Genomic DNA, 19,446 nt, shown 5'->3' on the forward strand with positions numbered 1-19,446 from the left:
CGCTTTACTGGTTACAATAGTATGGTTAAAATCAACAGAGTAATAATAAAAAGAAACAAGAAAACCTCTTACGAAGAAAAAAACGCACACGGTCGAGACGGTTGTGTCTGTGTTTGTTCACTTAATTAACCGTTTTGGCTGCGCTCTGGCCCGAATATTGCAGTTTCCTTTTTAAACAATCGTTTCCTTCATCAACGGGTGGTGGGGTATGGCTCACCCTGCCTCGGTCTCTGAATATGTTCGGTTTTGTTACTGCACCGCATAAATGGAATCGATCGTACAGAGGAAGAGAGAAGAAGAAAAATGCGTAACATTATCACGTATGATCACTATGATCACACAGCGATGACGAATAGAGGGAGCGGAACATTGTGGTAGGTTTCAACGGTGTTCGGCGCGTTCAATTTGTGTCGCGCGCGCCCGCGCAAGGCGACATAATCCCCATTTTTACGCAGCGCCGCATTGCGCAATCACGTGGAATGTGCTCCACAGCCACGGCGGCCCTCTGTATCCATCTCTCTCCCCGGGGTTACTTTCTTTTCATCCGAAATAAGGAACTGGAACAATCAAGCTCAACGGGGCAGCAGCTCTGCCATAATAACGCTCTTGCTCTATTCATCGATTTAAATTGTGTGTGTGTTTTACGATTCTTTTTTTTCGTTTTTCTTGATTGCCCGACATTCCATTTGCTGCCCTGTTCCAAACGTCCCCCTATCGGACACCTGAGAGAGACACACCGGTACCCCAACCCCAAAACTGGAGCAAACTTCAGCTCCTTTCCGTCGCACTTGATTGATGCGCGACGGAGCCAGCACGCGAACGTTTTCGTTTTCCCTACGATTACCACCATCGTAGTAACCTGCGAAACCGCACCAAGACCATACCAACCCAACCAACCAACTAACCAACCACTTCGCTATGGCTACTTTGTGTGGCGTGTGCCCGTAGGGGATGATCGCGGCTTTTGTCGCGGCATTCGTTTGCCCGTTGCCCTTTACGTAGGACGCGCGGAGGACACATTCACAAGAAAGGTGTCTGCTGTTCAGGTGAAGAACAAATAAAGAAAAAAAAACGTATCAACAAATCGTAGATACAAGGAAAGAGAGGGAGACACCGAAGGAAACATAATCAACCGGCGACCTTCTCCGTACGGTTTCGGTTCGGTGGCAACTGTCGATGGCACTTGAGGCACATTCGTATATGCACTCAGCCGGTCGGCCGGTCGGTGGGTTTTTGTACTTAAGTACCAAATAAAACTACGCATTTGTGAGTTCTTGGTAAAGGTTGGTGGTGGGTCCAATCGGTAGGACGCATTAGTAGTACTGGTGGACCGGCCACCGGCGATGGAGACTACGTTTGTCTATTACGTAAAACCGACAAACGACAAATCGCTCCAAATGGCAATATGCGGCAAGGTGCCTCAACACACACACACACCACACTCTCTCATATGTATTTTTTATTGAAAAAATGATCACTTTTTCGATCGAACCACTCGAAATCACTCCAGATCAATGCGAGTGCGAGATGAACCGATTTTTTTTTTTGTTCGTTGCGTTTCGTTTTATCTCATATAACGAAAGTGAAAGATCCTCTTCCAAACACGCCCACACGGACACACGCAACAGGGGGTTTTTAGCGATAAAACTGCTCCAGATGATAAACAAAAAAAAAAAACAGAAACTATACCAATGGTAATGATGCAAACCGACTCCACACGAAAGACTTCAATGCGGCATCGACGCGTAAGCGACGAACCTCTACCCCATTAGCGTTTGGCGTCGTCATCTACACACACACGGGGGGGGGGAGGAGGAGCGATAAGTGACCGAATGGCCCCGCAGAGTGCGTACAACGCACTGGTCGTCGATGCAATTGACACCGATGCGTTATCTACGTTAGGGTACAGGACCTCACCACCACCCGCCCGCTCCATGGCACGCATCGCATCGGTGACCGAAACGATCTGGTGCATCGTCCTCCATTCATCTGCAGCCCGGTGGTACGTGTATAAGCTAAGCCAGCACCCGATTGCATCATTGGCATTTCACTGCAAACTGCTTTGCGCGGGAGGGAGAGAGAGCTAAGGCAAAAAAAACCATCAGATCGGCTAATTAAACTGGCTTCTTTCGTATCGGAAAAAAGCCCCGCTGTCATTCAAAAGGGCCCGCACGATGCTTTTGATTCGTTATCGAAGAGTAGCAAGTAATCGAGATCGTGGTTTTATCTGCTTTTCATCTGTTTAAAAACACGATCGTTGACGATGATGATGCTGGCGGTAGTATTGATGGGTTCGATCGGCACTGCGGATCGATGCTGATCTTTTCCACCCTTCTGTACTGCGACATTCCATCGAAACGAGAAAACACATAGCATTGGCCAAAAACGGGCTGCGAGATCGTTTGATAATGAGATAATTAAATCCACACCAAAGCACAGCACGGTGAATCACACGTCAAGGGAGTGCATTGCGCATTTCGTAAATGCATAAATGGTCATCTTTATGTTTTAATTAAAACCATACACAATTTCTCTGCTTTGCATGCTTTAATTTAATATGTTTTTAATTTATCTTTACGCCGATCAAGATCTCTCTCCCCCTCGAATGAATGAAATCCCTTCGTACGCAAATTGTTCATTTCCCGTTTGGAAAACTGTTCGGAGATTTAGAGTGAACGAAGTGCGAATGAACGCCATGTAATGAGTACCTCCAAGCATGCCCATTATCATAATACGGCTTTTGGCGTGGAAGGCAGACTATGCGGACAGACACACTATTAAAAGGAGCCCATTTCAGGGAGCGGCCGACAAGAAGGCAAATTAGTAAAGCAAAGACTGTTTCTCCCAAGATCGAACGAGATAAAATTTGTACGCTCGAGCGGCTGGAAACGATCCCCTCGGCGGGCGTCGTACGTCGCCACGGTTTTCCTTGGTACGACGATGGTTTGTGAGCAATTTCCCAGCCCATTTGCTTTCGGCTCGGATAGGGGGAGCAAAACGAGGGAAGCGAAAACGGAAGCGAATCAGTTTGAAGCTTTTCACTTTTTCAACCACCCATCATCAAACGGGGCTGCTGTTTTGAGTTTCAATTTAATATAGGTGAAAATGGTGCATGTCATTCACACTTGCTTTGCGTGGCCCCCGTGAAAGAAGGAGGGGAAGTAACAAGACATAACAGCTGGCAGCACTTCGCTCCATCACATTTCAATTGAAAATTGACACATGAGGGACGCGTGGGAAGGAGGAAATTTCGCTCACACTTTATCTTCTCGCGTAATCCGTGTATCGCGTATGCGCACGACGGGGGGAGCACGAGCGCAGCAAGTGCAGATTTTAATTTCGCGTACGCGCATACGGGCATCCCAAAAGAGGAAGGTAATTTGATTACATTTCGAGCGTTGCTCAATCAACATCGAAACACGGGGGCACGGTCGGTTTCGCATATGTTTGGCGCTTTTTTGCCTTGTTTTGGCGAACATCCACACCCGCGTCGATTATTAATCATCTGTCTCGGGCCTTTTTTTTAGCTCTCCAATCGCATCGATCGCAACCATAGCCCGGGTGATCCGCGTGCCTCTTCTTTGCGGATGAGATGTTGCTCTTGTTTTGCTGTCGATCCGAAGGAGACACCGGCGGGACACAACCGGGCAGAACAATGGCAGCGAGGGAGCGAAGCGAAATCCATCTGTATATAATTTTGCATCCCATAACGTACAACAACAACGGAGCAGAGAAATGGAGGAGCTGCTGTGTTGTGTGTGTGGGTTGGCCTCAGAGTACGCGCGCGCACGGCCTGAGCTTGCCTGTCTGACTCGATGCCGCTGACATAATGGGAAATTGGAGTGTGGTTGCGTAATGGTCAAAAAAGAAAAATTATGAACCATCATAAACAAAAAAATGTTCCCCATACACCGTACAGTCGCTCAGGAAACTCAGTTTTGTTTCTTTCGGAGATAGATTTCGATATTAATTTCACAAAGCTTCATTCCTTGATGCTTGTTGCTTGATCGCTCATTGAAATCACCATCGAATTTCTCACTATTTATACAGTTGATCTTGATATGATGTAATGACAGTAGCGACAAATTTCAGGGACAACTGTTTGATTGATCGATTTCAATATTTATCTTTATGTTAGCAAGAGACTCAAACGCCCCATCGCATGTGTTTCTAACCTCCCCTTTGTTTTATCACTTTCACTCTCAATCCCTTTAATGCACTAACCTGCCTCGATCGACGATGATCCTGTTTGCGTATAATGCAGCTGCATCCACCATGCATAGCTTGAACCAATTATTGAACCAATGACTTTAGCGCAAGCGACGAACCCTTCGTGCAGCGGTATTTGAAGTGGAATAAAAGAGACACCAAAAGCAGTGCAAAATGGGACTGAAGAAGAGGGCTGTGGGGCAGTTTGCAGTGCAGTGGGGGGTGAATAAAGGGGAGCAAACTGCTTGCAAAGCTTGCAAAGCATGCAAATTGTGTTTAACGATCGCTTTGAAAGCAAACACATACACACATGCCGATGAATGCGATACCTTTTCTTCCCGTGGCCACGCGAGATCAGAGTAGGCGGTGACGGGGCCCGGGCTAGCCTACTGCTTTACGCCGATCAAGGTGTGCAGTGCTGTTACATCCGGTTCAGGGAAAATCGGGGAAAGGAAGTGTATGTCTGTGTGTGTGTGATCTTCGATCGCGCTTAGAGTGCTTTTTTTGCATCACGGAATATTATGACGGAAAACATTTGTGCCTTGACCACTTACGAAGGTCGCATTCAGGCGCGCGCGCACGCTATTGAGAATTGGACACGGTAGGCCGAGGTCATTGCGCAGACCAATTTTCCTACCTCGTGATCGTGATGCCCTTTTCAACCCAACAGGTGGGAGGAAAAATGGAGCATCAACCTTCAACGGTTTTCACTTTCGTACCTGCTTTGGTGGAAGGCAAGGGACGCGCCGAGGGACAAGCATATCAAATCCATCAAATGCCGGACATATCACCTGTCGAAGGGCAATTGCAATTGTTTGCTGCTCCAAAAGTGGGGCTGTTCGGTCATTACACGGGGTATGGGGAAATTCGCCTGAAATGATCAACATACCCGTAAGAGCATTATGGTGTTATACACACGCACACACACACATACGCTTTAATTAGCATCGGGGCATTCGGGGCAAACATATTGGCATGCATCTATGATTACAAGTGCAGTGTGTGATGATTGCTATTTTGCACATTGTAATCCACGCGATCATGTAACTCGGAAATCGAATGCATCGCACAACAGTTATCAGCGAATCCTGGCTTGCGTCAAACACTGCCCCTCGCACGCATACGCAATTCCAATCCTGCGCGCCTACGATCTCGTGCGATCGCTCAAAGAAACCAATCAAGCTTGAAGAAAGCATTTGTTTATTATGCCTCTTCTCGGTGCAGCAGTCCTTCTGCTTCAAGAGGAAAGAAAAGCAAAACAAACACGCACGCACCGAAAATAGCTCTCGCTGCCAAGTGCACTCTCGTGTGTGATCGCGCGTATGAAAAGCGAAAACCACGCAGCGCACTGTAAACAAACAAGCAATATTAGGGGAGGAGCAGGAGGAGGAGTAGAAAAAACATTCCGAAAAACAAACGAAGCTGGAGCAATTTCATAGAGTGCAGCTGAAAAACCAAACGAAAAAACGGCATCCAACCACCGAGGAGTTAGTAGTAGCTGCTTTCGTTCCGTTTATTAAGCTTTTCTTTACGGCAATTCAATCCTACCCCCCTTTGTGCTCCTAAACACACACGCGCGACGGCGCATGGGCTTCTTTCCCGCGAACGCGCTTTTCGCGATCACTTTCCATCGATGCTCTCCCTCCCCCCCTCAGGGGCGCATTTTATCGGCTTTCCCTATAAGTTTATGGTATGAAGAAAAGGGTTTGGGGAGGGGCTTTCATGCTCGATCTTTAGTAGCCCTCTTTTTCGTGCCTAAAATCAGGCAAGCTTTGGATGCCGCGCACAATGGTGGAACGGGAATGGGTTTGGCTCGAGCCATTAATTAATGAACGATAAAGAAGAGTGAAAACGGAAACTAAAGGCAATATCATAATCGCAATCGCTAAATCATGCGACGGAAAATGAGGTGATGGCACTAGATGGATTTATTTAATTATGAAAATGAATAACAAATTAAACAGTTTCTTTTTATTACTACAACAAAATGAAGATAGACGGACACGCACATTCAACAGAGCAGCTTTTAAAAATGATACATTTTAAATGTTACAGCTGAATGATCGTTTAAACTGCCCGTCAACGTCAAAGATCCTTCGATCTACCCGAAATGCATGAAATAATCAACAGTAAGCATTTTCCAGCATTTTTATCATTTTCTCTATTAGCATCACGAGTGCAACACGTTTTGTTTCTTTATCTTTAACAACGGTATCTCTCACTCTCTCTATCTCTCCTGCACACTGTTTCCCTTTCTCACTCACACGCAATGATCGTACGACGGGGGACGGGGCATGGGAAGAAACGTGCAGCGCATTGGACGCTGCAAATTGCAACCCCCGAACAACCCCGTCGTACGTTCGTCGTTTCGTCGGTTGAAGTCAGCTCGGGTTGGAACTGTTTTTGAGCCAGCTTTATTTTTCGGTAGTGGGGTACGGCTCTCAATGGGAGGCCCCAGCCCGCGCAAATGGTGTGCATCGGGGAGGCGGTAAAGCAAACGGGGGTGAATGGGGCGTAAGCCATATAAAACATTAAATTCGTCCGCACCGGCAGAACACTCGTGCATGAGACGGCATCCATAAAGCAACAGAGGCAGCAGCAGCAGCAGCAGCAGTCGCAGAAACAGCAGACGACGAACCCTTCAGAGTTGGAGTAAAAGAGTGTTTTCAAAGAAAAGGTGTTTATTTTTTTAAGAATATTATGTGCAAAGTGTAATGGTTTAAGGACATACAAAACGAAAGTGAGAAAAGCAGGACCTCAAGTGTACGAAGCTCTCGGTAGCAAAGTGACAGCCACCCGAAGTGCAACGAACAATATAACAGTGCTCGATCGAGTACACGTGTTTGAGTGTGTTACTTTTGCACACTGAAGTGAAAAGCTCGCATCCCCCAAGTCAACAACCCGCGAAAAGTACATCCTCCGCATCGGCACGGAGGTGGCTTCTCACCTTTGCGGCCTTTGATCTTGCTTTCATGTTTTTCTTCCGTCCATTGCACCTCTTCATATGTAGATCATCACCTTGCTGGTGCAATGTATTGTTTATGTGTGTGTGTGTTTTCCCTTTTGCTCCTACTTGTCCGTTTGCATATTATGATTCAACGACTTTCCTTCGTTCGGACGCGATCGCGCGCGCGCTCGCGCACACTGTAATATGCGATTATAATCGGAAAGCATAACAATTAAGCGCACCGAAAGGAAAGTGAAGCAGCACCCGTTTTGCTCTCGCTTTTCTTCGATCGGTTGTCGGTTGGCTGTTGTACACGTTGTTGGCAGCAGCATAAATCTCTTACCCAGCTTACCACCCTTCTCCTAATCATACTCACCCCATACACACACACACACGCGCGCGCCGTATGCATTCATCTTGTTGCGTTCGGAATCGCGAAATTTTTAGCTCCTACTTGTGAAGGAGACAGCCGGATTAGCTCTCCCTCCTTCTCCCTCTCGCTGTCTTTGTCTATTTCTTTCTGATCAGGCAAATGCACGATCACGTAGAAAAAGTAGGGGAAAGTGGGAATCGAAGTGAGCGAAAAGTTTGGTTCCTTCGGAAGCAGGCAGCCGTCCGGTGGCTACAGTTTGCGGTGTGCCGTTGTGGACGTTGGATTGATTTGGATCGCCCCCAAAAACGTAACACAAAAAAACGCGTCAAAATAAATATCGCACACAAAAGCATCAGCAGCAGGTTTTAGTGCATTGAAATTGTTGCATTGTTGTGGTTTTCAATAGAGAAACATATTCAAAAATTCAAATTATTACAACCGAAAACACTTTACATGCGTCAATTTCTATACAAATTAAATGAAAGCTCTTCTTTTGCTTGTGTTATGCTTAATATAAAGTGTGCTTTGTTTCAGTGAAAGTGATCGAGTTCCGTTTGTTTTCCTTTTCCATTTTACTTCCCAGTGTTATCCGGTGTTGCTAGTGCCGACAGACCGTAAGCTCAGGTGTTCAGCGCGAAAGGAATCACACAAACTACAAAATGAGGTACGTGTGTAAACCGTCTTTGCAAACATTTCATCCTCCCGAAAACATGTCCACCCAGCACGAAAGATCCAGCACACAATTGCACATACAGACAATAAAAACGCCCCGTTTTCAAATTAGCCCATGAAGCAACTGAGCTTTAACACTCGATCACGACCCCATTTCCCTTTTCCTACGGGCGCTGACCCATAGCCTGAGGGGTGACACGGTGGTGACACATCAGTTTCAAGCGATACCCCCCCCCCCCCCCCCCCCCGTCCGTCCGTCAGCTCTGGTGGTCCTTTTGGCGATCCTTTCATCATGTTCCCGACGCCTCACGCCTCCATTTCGACATGCATGGGCGGCCCGTTTGCATGGGGTCTCCACTGCTCCGCCAATCAAATAATGGCCCGTCTGTCCCATGTTTCCCCCCCGGCGGGAACACTGCTGCTTCCAATATCATTAGCTACGAAATTTGTCGTGTCCGGGGTGTTCAACGTTGCTAATGTTGACGACATCATGTCACGCCCTCCGGCGAATCATGCCGGCAAACAAGGGCATACAGCACGCGGCGACCGAAGGGGAGGGCTGGTTCCGATTTCCCAACCCGGTGGTAAACTTATTCCAAACGTGAGAGAGAACGATTATTTCCCTTTGCTGGCAGCGGCAGCAGCAGAGTTCGAAACACCATCTGGAACGATACTGTGCTGACAGCGATGTTAGGAGGAGATTAGCAGAATTATGTTGCAATTGGGCATGGTTCAGTGTGAAACAAAAGGCGAAACCGTGCCATACCGACCTGTCTTAGGTCGATAGGATGACAGACCTGGTCTGGTATCATGCGAGAGGCAACATTTCTCTATCGCACGGGTCGGCCTTTCGGTGTATTCTCCTTCAGGGACTTCCCCCAAAGCCGTTCGTATCATACTCCCTCGAGGCATTACTTTACATATAGCAACGAATGAATTGCTAAACACAAAGATAGGTCGGTCGGACTAAAGGTTGACTAAGCGTCCGTTTTGCGCAAGTCATTAGCAGATCCGGGCCGGGAGCAATGCTTAACAAGTTGGAAAAAATAGCAACACCACAGACGCCAACTGCAGCATATTTAATGTGGCAAATGTTGGTATGCGAATAAGGTACGTTTGTACCTGTTCACCATATGAAGGTGACCTTTTCCAAATAAATAAATCTTGCTATCAGAGAAAAATAAAATTTATCCTTCTAATAAAATTTAATACCGCCCAGAAGCCATCCATCATTAACGCGCTCGAACGGAGCGGCGCAGAAGCAATCAAACCCATTCATTAAGCCCAAAACGATCGGACGAATCTCTCGCACGCACTTTACTGCTGCCTGCAGGGCATCATTGCATCACCATCACTGCCGAGATACCCCCCCGTCGGGGACACTTCGCATAACACCCGTTTTACAAAAACAAGTTAAAAATGAGGGTAAAGAAAGGCAAAAAAACTATACCCCACACTACTGACCGACTGACCCAACCCGACCCGACCCGTTCCTTGCCAGAACGCATCTCTCACACAGACCGGGACTAGAAAGAGGTTAACATCGTACGTGCGCGTGCGTGCATTGCACCGAAAATGGATTGCAAAAGGGGCGCACGAATGCACCAAGATCTGGTGTGTACACTTATCTAATACCTGTCACACTGGAACCGGACCGGGACCAGCAGCCGCCACCGGTCCCCAGCATTCCTCGGGAAACAAAACTCGTTGTCGTCGATCCAGGAGTGGCTTGGTTTTGCTGTTCGAGCTACGAGTAGATTTTTCGCTTTTACTTTCTTCGTACACGATCGCTTTCTATCGAGAGTAAAGGAGGGGGGGAGGAGGAAAAAACATGATCCCCTCGCCTATATATCCCTTCCCCTTTCGGCGATCATTTTGCGTAGTCATCGGTTCTTTTCACCGCAACCGGGGAGGTTGCAAACGGGCGGCGAGTAAAAAAGGCGGCAAGATGATCATTATTTATTATTAACATTTATGTTGCGTTTTTTGCTCTCGTTCTCTCTCTCCCTCTCTCTCTCTCTCTTGCTTTCATTTTGATGCAAGGTTCAATACATATCTCACTCGGGATGGTATATATGGTGCGGTTTTTGCTTTGCTTTTCTGCAAAACATACACGAGATCAAGAGAGGACCTGCCATGCTCGCTAAAGGGTCGGAGGAACACGCTTTAGCGCCCGATCCTTTCCCCCCGCACATCCCCCCGTTTCTTACTGTCCCATAAATAACGCGATCGAACGACTCGTCTCTTTCGGTGGTTTACGTAACCCGAGCGACCGTGTACGACGGTTCCTTCCAGACGAAAGACTTCAATGCAAGACAGCAGCAGACGACGAACCGAGACGAAGAAAAGACAATTTTATTCGGAGTATAACAACAAAAAAACACATACCCCGACAGAAAAGAAGGAAAATCCGAATCAGGCTGACCGGTCTTTTCGCTGCAGTCGGGGCAGTTAATGTCCACTGCCTCTGAAACCTGTGCGGTGGCACTTACCCACAGAGCAACTGCAGACTGTACGTGTGTGACGGTTGAATTGAAGAAGTAACGATTTCGCAACCACTTTTGGAGAAATATCAGCAGCCCTGCTGCTGCTGCTTCTGACCAGTGTGTGAGGTGTAATTCCCACGACCTCCCCACATCACGCGAAACCACATCGCGAACGCATCTCAATTCCAATTTATCACCATGAGCCTCCATGAAACCTCCCCAGCTCGATGCTTGCTAAATGAGCTGTGAGGATAAAAGCCAGAGAGCTCCAGCAGCAGCAGCCGCAGCACACAGCAAATTGTTGATAAATGATCGTGTACCGCATGACGCCACGGACGAGCGCAAAAGGTCGAGTGTGGAAGCTGGCCAGCAATTGGTAAAGATCACGCCGCTACCAATACCGGCCGGCCGTGTGACGTGATGAGAGTAGCATTCCCGGACCATCCCGGGCCCCCAGTGATTAATGAACGCGAACGCGGGTTGCGCGGAGGGCAAATGAAATCGTTATGCACGGGGAGAATGTCATAAGATGGTCGTCCAGAACATCCCGCTTGAAGCCGTGCGGCGTCAGAGAGAAAGAGGAAATGTTAGATAACATCCCCAGCCCCCGGACCCTTGAGGAGGAGACGGCGTCCTTGGACGTTTCTAAATCGATTAGTCAAAATCGAGAGCTTGACGAAATCGTAACCGCAAATGACGATACATTCATTTCATTCTGCCTACGAACGAAATGGCGTATCCCACACCTGGTGGCCATGAAGGTAGTAGCGCAGACGACGACGACGATCAATCTCCAACCAGTGAGGCAGTGGCAGAATCTTCAAAAAGGCAAATGACTGATGCAAATGACATGTGGCACACGCTTCGCTTTTCTCCTACGTGCGCAGTAAGATGCCTTTCCCACCTTTGGAAGCCTTTGGCTGGCATGCGCATTGCGCAAAACCGTTTAGTCACGTTAATTACTACCATTGCGGCGCGGTTTCGCACTTCGTTGCTAGAAACCGGCATTAGCATTTCGGCGGGGAATCCGATTGCATCGGAAACGGTTTGCGCGATGCGTCTTGCAGCTGCTGCTGCTACTAGAAACTGTTCGTTAAGTGCGCCCTTTTGTAGGGCACATCTGCTTGGAGCAGTTCGAGTTGGCAAAACAGATAAATCAAGCTGCAAGCTGTGTCCAACCGATTCCGAAACCGACCGACTGCGCAATTGAATTTCGAAAGAGAAAATGCCTTTCTTTGTAAACGCTAATCCCTTCTTCCCCTCCCCCTAAACGCAGTCTTAGAAACTGACCACTGAAAGCCGAGCGAAAGTCCAAAACGGTAGGAAAAATGACATGCGAAGAAACAACACAACAATATGATTGTGGTCATAAAACATCACTATACAGCCTGGGGTCTGTTGGGCCAATGCAATGTTGCAATCCAGTGCGCGATGCATTCCCGCTGCAACCGAAAACTGCCATTTCATTTATGGCTCTCCCCGTGGCAGCACGAACAAAACTACCGGAACTAGCGGGCAGCAGTAAAGAGCCATAAAATCAAAGCCTCAAAGTGTCATAATGAGGCGGAAAACATTCGTCATCCGGCGGTTTTCATTTCTCCGCTGCCTTACTTTGTACTGCCATTCATTCGCGCGATCTTTGCGCGTGCTGTTGTGCTTTGCATTGCTGCGGTTGAGAGATTTTGCAGATTCGTGTTCACTGTACGACGGTGCAACGCTTCTCACGCTTCCCCCTACTCAGCGGAAGTGATCATTTTTCCACAGAGGCAACATATTTTTTCTATTAATTTTACCCTTTTCCCCGTTCAGCATGATCGGTGACGATGATTTAAAGCCCATTTTTGGAACAAACAGTCGAAAACGGTCGGCGGGAAACGAAAGAATAAAGCAATTGCGTAAGCGAGCCACATCCGTGGTGCGCAAAAGACAGTGCCACCGGAAGAAATTATGACACAGGATCTGTTTTGTACGACACACACTCACACACACGTTACCAAAACCTCCAAATTGTTGCAATGAAAAGCAACGAAATAACAAGCACCTTTGAGAGTGAAAGCTTTCGGTTGTTAGATTTGATCGCAATTTACCTTCCATCGTTTGTGCGACAATGGACGGTGGAATTGAACCAATTCAATCAACCAAAACTCAAAGTAAAATCTTTCTCCGTTCAGGGGTTTTCCCACCAGGTTCAGTGTACCTATTATTTGCTGCCAGCTGGATTTGGGAAAGTAATAAATACAAACAAACCGCTACGCAGTGGAAAACACATGTTTGTGGAAATAATAAAATTTTCCAAAGCATAGCTTTGATTTTCTCCCCAACAGTACAGCGGAAACAATGCCACCGCGCACACACACACACTCTATCCTCACATGGAATGCATCATTATTGCACCCAAATGGCCTTGGGAGTACACCCAGTGTGCGCCAACGACTGAGGAGGGAATGCCCTCACGAGCCAATTATTGTTGTTTCCATCCTCAACCCCCTCGAATGTGCCTTCGAGCCGGCCAATACCACTTCTGCAACGGATGGGTGGAGATGCGTTTTAAAGGGCTACCACCCCATTTGTCCCAGTTGATTGCCACCGGAGATACACTCAAGATCTCGGCGCAGTCGATTGTGCTTGTTGTACACCTGGAAATGTACCTCCAACAAGATCTCATAGTGTGCAGTGTGCAGTGGTTCGATCGACTGACCGAGAACCTCGCGTAAAGATTGACCTCGTTTCATTGCCCATACGAACCATCTCGTTAGGAGATTGATCGCGCAATGTTTGCGCGCACGCACACGCTCGGCACAATCACTGCGCGACACAACACTGCGGGAGAATTCTTCGGACATGATGCAACGCCGAGTGGCATCTTCCCTCATGTGTGTGTGTGTGTGTGTGCTTTTGGTGTATTTGCACCGAGCCTGGGGTGATCTAAATTACCTTCTGCTTGGACAGCGGAGCACAGGCACGACACCCTGTGGCGTGAGAGAGCCACCTTGGGTTGCCGAAATCAACCGCCAGGCATCAGCTGTTGTGGCTTGGGTGATGAAACGAAATCGAAACGATTAAGTACGGGAAAATATTGCAACTTCACACTGTGCTGTGCTGAATGCTGTTTAGTTCATCTGGGGGACCCCGGTGGTATTGCACAAAAGCGGTCGCACCAGAAAGCAAGAGCAATTCACACATGGTGGCGATGGATGTCTCTTTATGATGGCTTTATGGCGATGTGAATTTTCACGCGGGAAGTGAACGTTAATCTACTTTTAATAAGAAGGAAACTTACCCCCAAATGTGTATGTGTGCCCCATCTTTGCAATCCGAGCCGGTGGAGCGAGGACAACTTTACCACTGTGCAGGCTGGCTGGCAGCAACAATAAAAGTCACGAAACACGATCGATTACTTGGATCGTATCGGCATAACCTCATCTCTCGGCGCTGCTGCTGCTGCTACTGCTGCACCACTAATCCTTGAAGTGACAGGTTACACATCATTCCTCAGTAGGCCGCCCCGCTCAGACCGTGGCTGTCATGGAAATACGCCTCACTTTCCTCGCCATCTATCGGGCCTTTAATCGATGATATAATAAAACAACTCGATTCTCATAACGTTTGTCATAGTTTGTCAGCACGCTACCTGCACCACCCTGGACAGATCCTGTGGATTGTGTCCACTTTGCTACCTGTATGCTGATGTCTACCGTGCGCTTGGGTAATCGACACCGTTCCGGCATGCCGGCAGATCAGTTTGTTACTCTCGCTCCGGCTCTGGCTAGATATGCGTTTCGTCTCTGAAGGGCAAATGACACCTCGTCTAGGTGGTCGTCCCCAACCGGGAGTGGAGATGGAGGAAGAGGCACTGGTTGCGTAAGCGTCTCTCTCCCCACACGCACCCACACGGTCGTTGCGATCGTTGGGAATCGGACAATCATCATCGGCGATCTGGCCACACAAACCCCGCTCGTGTTGTTGGATGGATGCCATTTAGCGAGACAATCCTTCCCTTCCTCCCAAGTACATGATCTCATTTCCTCCTCCACCGAGACACTCGCTCGTCAACAAGGCCCAAAGACAATCGATCAGCAATCGTTTGTGTGCAAAGTGTGTAAAAGGTGTAGAAAATTGCACCGCACATGCAGATGAGGATCGCAAATCGACGCGTTTGTGCTACGATCAAGTGATCGGTGGGAACAAACCCCCCCGTTGTTGTTGGTGGTGAAGAAGAAAAAGCTCTTAGTGGTTCTCAGCTTTCGGCGCACACCGGTAAAGGTTATGACCCTCATCGTCGTGGGTGCATGAATCAAAGAAACACACACACACACATGTGGCCGGAGCGAAAACGGCTTTTAAACGGGCGAAAGTTCACCAAAAGACTATGTTCCATCGCTCACTTCTCCCCCCTTCGCTTCGCTTCTCATCGCTTTCGAGATGCATTTATGATGATGATGCGTGTGACTTTCGGGGTTGTGCAGTTTGCCAATTTTCCGCTACCTAATTGGCCATTGTCATTATGGGGGGGGAGTGGGAGCGTGTACGTGGGCTCAATGTCGGGGGAAACTTTCTTTATGCCGGCTGCTCGCCACATCCAACTTCCTGCACCCCTTAATCATGCGTCGAAGCGGCTCATCAGCTCAACGCAACTCCCTGCAATCAAACGTATCGCCGACACACTGATTGAAGTTGCTCATTTGGCGTTTCTTCCGTCTTCTCCTGCGACAGATTAACGCTTCAGCTTTGCTGCGGAATACTGCTGCTGTGTGTAGTATCTGGCCAGCAGTACAAGCAGCAAGCGGGTTCGCCTGCCTCCTCCGCATCGTCCGCCGCCAGCAGCTCGTCCGATGCGGTCCCTGCCGCGGCAAACAATGTGGCGTACCGTGCCCGTCCCTACTCGAACCAGTACAGCAGCAGCTCGTCCGAGGAGGAAGAGGACGACCGACCGGTAGCATCGTACAACAGTGGCCGTCAGCAGCAGCAGGGTGCCACGCTGAAGAAGAGCTTCAAGAAGCCGTCCTACTCGAGCGAAGAGCTGGAGCAGGAGGAGGAACCCGACCGGCTGACGCTGCTGCTGGAAAAGTCGCAGTTCCAGTGTACGGGCCGCACGACCGGCTACTACGCGGACGAGAGCCTCGGCTGCGAGGTGTTCCACTACTGCCAGGAGAACCAGAAGCACTCGTGGATCTGCCCGGAGGGCTTCACCTTCCATCAGGTGCACCTGATCTGCATGCCACCGTCCGGGGACAACATCTGCGAGCAGTCGTCCAAGTATCACTTCGTCAACGATTACCTCTACAAGCCGATCAACATGGAGGAGCACATGACCAAGCCTAACGTTACACTAAGGTAAGTCGGCGAGACCACACTCTCCTCAGCAGACGTTGAGATACATCAGTTGCTATTCCGCTTTCCAGGTATTCGGAGCGTTACTATCCGGAGAACTTCTACGTTGACGAGCGTCACTACGACGAGGAGCGTGTCCTGCGCCAGCACGAGGAGCGCCACCAGCCCCAGCAGCCGATCAAGCAGACGTACCACCACCAGCCCCAGCAGCAGACGATCCGCAAGCAGCCGGTGTACGCCACGACGCCATCTTCCTATCGGTTGCCGTCCTCGCCGCAGCCCACCCACAGCGTGTACCGCTCGCCGGACGAGATTAACATCTCGCTGCAGCAGCGACGACCGGCCGCCCAGCCCGGCTCGTACATTCAGTCCACCACGCCCCGCTACGAGGACGAGTCCGAGTACGATAGCTACGAGCGGAAGTAAGTGCTGCCAGCACTACCGGCGCCAGTGTGCAAAAACAGAGAAGGGGAAAAGGGGGTCAGCCCCTTCGTAGTGGCCAGTTGAACGTCACTGCCATGCATGGAACGGGAAGGAATCGCGTTGGAAAATGAAGGAAATCGTAGCGCGCCTCTTTTCTTGATCGTTTGCGCGTGTGTTTGAGCGGGTTAGGTGTTAAGCTGTGTTTTTCGTTTTTAAACCATCTTTTATCGATTATCTTAAGATAAGCCAAGTCAAAGAGTGAAACCGCCCATTGCCAAGCCAGAGCGAGCGTGGAGGGGCAAGTTTCCAATGTCAGAGGGTTTTCAACGGCTTCCTCCTCTGTCCGTCATCCGTCATCTTTACCGTGTTGTCGTTGTGGGAGAACTTCCGTTTTCACCTCTTTTCCATCACGAGAACCTCGTGGCGAGAGTGAGTGTTTGTGTTTTTCTTCGTATTAAGGTTGAAATAAAGTAAAATATTTATTTTTTTTCATTTATCGAAAATATTTGAGCGTTTTCTTGCTAATTTCTCAACACGGATCTAATAGAGGAAAATTCATTTTTCTTTTCTGTTAGTTGGGACCACCCGACATACCCACATAAGTTGGATGGGCGTTTTTTACTAATCAACCTAGAAAGAAACATATAAAGCCGTACAATACGTATAAATAAATCCTAATAAATGTTCGAATCTCACAGACCGATCCGGAACCGATCGAGTCGCGTCCAGTATGCATTCGTCCCCTATCACTCCGATGGCCGTTCGTACCACCGTACCCACCGTCGTCATCCTTCGGGAGAGGAAAGTGCATTTGTCGCTATAGTGTCACTCTGTGATGAAATCCTCACTCGTGAAGCTTTCTCCTGTTGCTCGTCGCTCACTCCTACCATCGCAGTGCAGTAGCATATGTATATTCCACGGATTCCGTTCCAGCCATCCGGAGCAAGAAAAAGTGGCTTGTGTCGCATGTTGTTCTAAGGCCGCACCCGGAGCGCTCACTACTATTGCAGCGTTTCGCCTTTCGTGACGCACGCCTCCAGATAGTCGATCCGTCGTTCCAGCGTTGTTAGCTTCTCGTTCAGCACCGCTAGCCGGGATCGGCAGGACATATCTACAACAAGAAGGAGGATATTGTCAGCATCAAGGCAAAACAAAAGTACGCACCTCAGCCTCCTCCGGAAGGCATTGTTGACAGCGGATACATACCGAAGGAGTTGAGGAAATCGGTGATACGTTTGATGCTGGCCGTTATCACTTCGATGTACTCTCGATTGGCCCAGTCCTGGTGTATCTGTTTCTGGATCGCTTCCCGATGGGCATCCATGTTCACTTTGCCGCTGCACAGTTCTATTAATTTAACTAATTTAGCGAAAAAAGGCTATCCGTTCACTTTGTTGTATTTACGATAGTGACGGTGGTATCGCGATTATTCGGGGCTCGAGCTGTCATGCTTGTTTACAGGGCTCGCAGTCCAATAAACAACTGTCCACTTGTTTATAAAAAATAGTCGTTTTGAAAAGACATCGTTGGTAGAAAACTTAAAAAAATCACATTCAGCGATGCAGCAATATCAAATGATTTTGATTTTGCCGCATGGCCACATGCGGCAGATTCGCAAGTGCTGTCGTTAACGTTTAAATCCTTACAAAAGCTTAACGTTTAAAACCATTAAATCCCATACAAAAGCTTGTGGCAAAATCGCAAGCGGCGAGGTTCTGACCGTTCCCCTACACCATCTGACGAATGAGCAAGGTGGTGAAGATGTCTATTCAAAACGACTATTGTTACAAACAAGGGGACAAGTGTTTATTGCATTAGAAACCCTGTATCCGTACCGGACACGAATAATCCGTGTTGCGCCATTGACAATGTGTCATTGACTACAGTAATGCAGAAGCAATTTGGTACCATTGCGTATTGCATTTAATTTCAATAGAAAATAAACAGAATGAATAAATTTTGAGGTAACTCTGCATTAAATCTCTTTGTAATGATATCTTTGGACAAAACGACAAAAAATCTGCAGCATGATGTCGCTGCACAACTTATGCTTTTTCAATTAGAATATTGTACCCTCATTATGTTCAATTTTGTAAATAATGTATGAAGAATTGATAAAAACATCACATAATTGTCGGATGTACAGTACATTTGATTGCATTTGTGTTCTTTGCCACGCTCAGTAATAGTCTTCATGTCTCGATCCAATAAAGCTTCGTATGCAAATAATGCCAAGCTTACCGACAACAGCCTGTTTGATTCTGATCAGCTGGAACTCAGGCAAACCACGCTGACGAAAGGGCAGGCAATGCGCACGTTTTCTGAGCATAACATAAAACGCTCATCTCTCCACTTGCTTCTCATCCAGACCTTCCCTTTTCCATTTTTTTGCTCAAGCCATCGTAAGCATCGTTGAATGGCGTTTGGTCCTGGAAACTTCGGTCCCAACGCCGGGACCGACAGGAGAGAGAGAGAGAGAGAGAGAGAGAGAGAGAGAGAGAGAGAGAGAGAGAGAGAGAGAGAGAATGGGAAGACTTCGCGAAAAGTACGTTTACATCCGAAAACATTCGGTCACTCACTGTGCAAGAGCACGAGGCACAACACACAAACTTTTCGACATGCAGTTGCATCAGACGAAAACTAGGGTACAGTAACCATTGCACGGAGCTTTGGGAGAAAAGTTTCTTGCAAAGTGTTTAGGGCAATATGCTTTTCTCAATCTTAACTCTTCAAATTGCTTTACTTTAGGATGTGCCGCAAAGTTCTATTATTCTTCTTCAGAAATGTGTCTATCATTTACCCTTCAACTGATTTTGGAGCTGTCCCATCAACCAGAAAATTATCTTATCTCCAACATTTGTGGTTTCAAATAGTATATCCTTCCAACAAGTTCCAACCACTAAACATTCTTGTGCTGTGGCAACTATCCCCACCAACACGAGATGATGCCGAGAACGTTCCTTCGAGTATCCTTCCCTGGGCGGAAATGCAATAAAAAGTACTTG

The 19,446-nt window shown here is 48.0% G+C and overlaps 2 protein-coding genes across 4 annotated transcripts; one reads left to right on the forward strand and one right to left on the reverse strand.

The window, feature by feature from the left end:
• The first annotated feature begins 6,731 nt into the window (after nt 1–6,731).
• LOC1269616 (uncharacterized) lies at nt 6,732–16,946 on the forward strand. Of its 3 annotated transcripts, none has more exons than XM_061645191.1 (4): nt 6,732–6,886; nt 8,113–8,193; nt 15,401–16,021; nt 16,090–16,946. In XM_061645191.1, the coding sequence occupies exons 2-4, from the start codon at nt 8,189–8,191 to the stop codon at nt 16,442–16,444; spliced, it is 981 nt and encodes a 326-aa protein (XP_061501175.1). In that variant the 5' UTR covers nt 6,732–6,886; nt 8,113–8,188; the 3' UTR covers nt 16,445–16,946. The 3 variants fall into 3 exon arrangements, with proteins under 3 accessions (XP_061501175.1, XP_061501177.1, XP_061501178.1); XM_061645193.1 differs by lacking the exon at nt 6,732–6,886 and adding an exon at nt 7,746–7,836; XM_061645194.1 differs by lacking the exon at nt 6,732–6,886 and adding an exon at nt 7,873–7,891.
• A 53-nt stretch (nt 16,947–16,999) lies between these two features.
• LOC1269615 (probable protein BRICK1-B) lies at nt 17,000–17,885 on the reverse strand. The gene is made up of 2 exons (XM_308258.3): nt 17,648–17,885; nt 17,000–17,552 (listed from the first exon to the last, which is right to left on the reverse strand). Exons 1-2 carry the CDS (start codon nt 17,763–17,765, stop codon nt 17,443–17,445), a joined length of 228 nt encoding a protein of 75 aa, XP_308258.2. The 5' UTR covers nt 17,766–17,885; the 3' UTR covers nt 17,000–17,442.
• Between the last annotated feature and the right edge of the window lie 1,561 nt (nt 17,886–19,446).

This window comes from Anopheles gambiae, chromosome 2 (genome assembly GCF_943734735.2).
Source record: "Anopheles gambiae chromosome 2, idAnoGambNW_F1_1, whole genome shotgun sequence".
Lineage (NCBI taxonomy): Eukaryota > Metazoa > Arthropoda > Insecta > Diptera > Culicidae > Anopheles > Anopheles gambiae.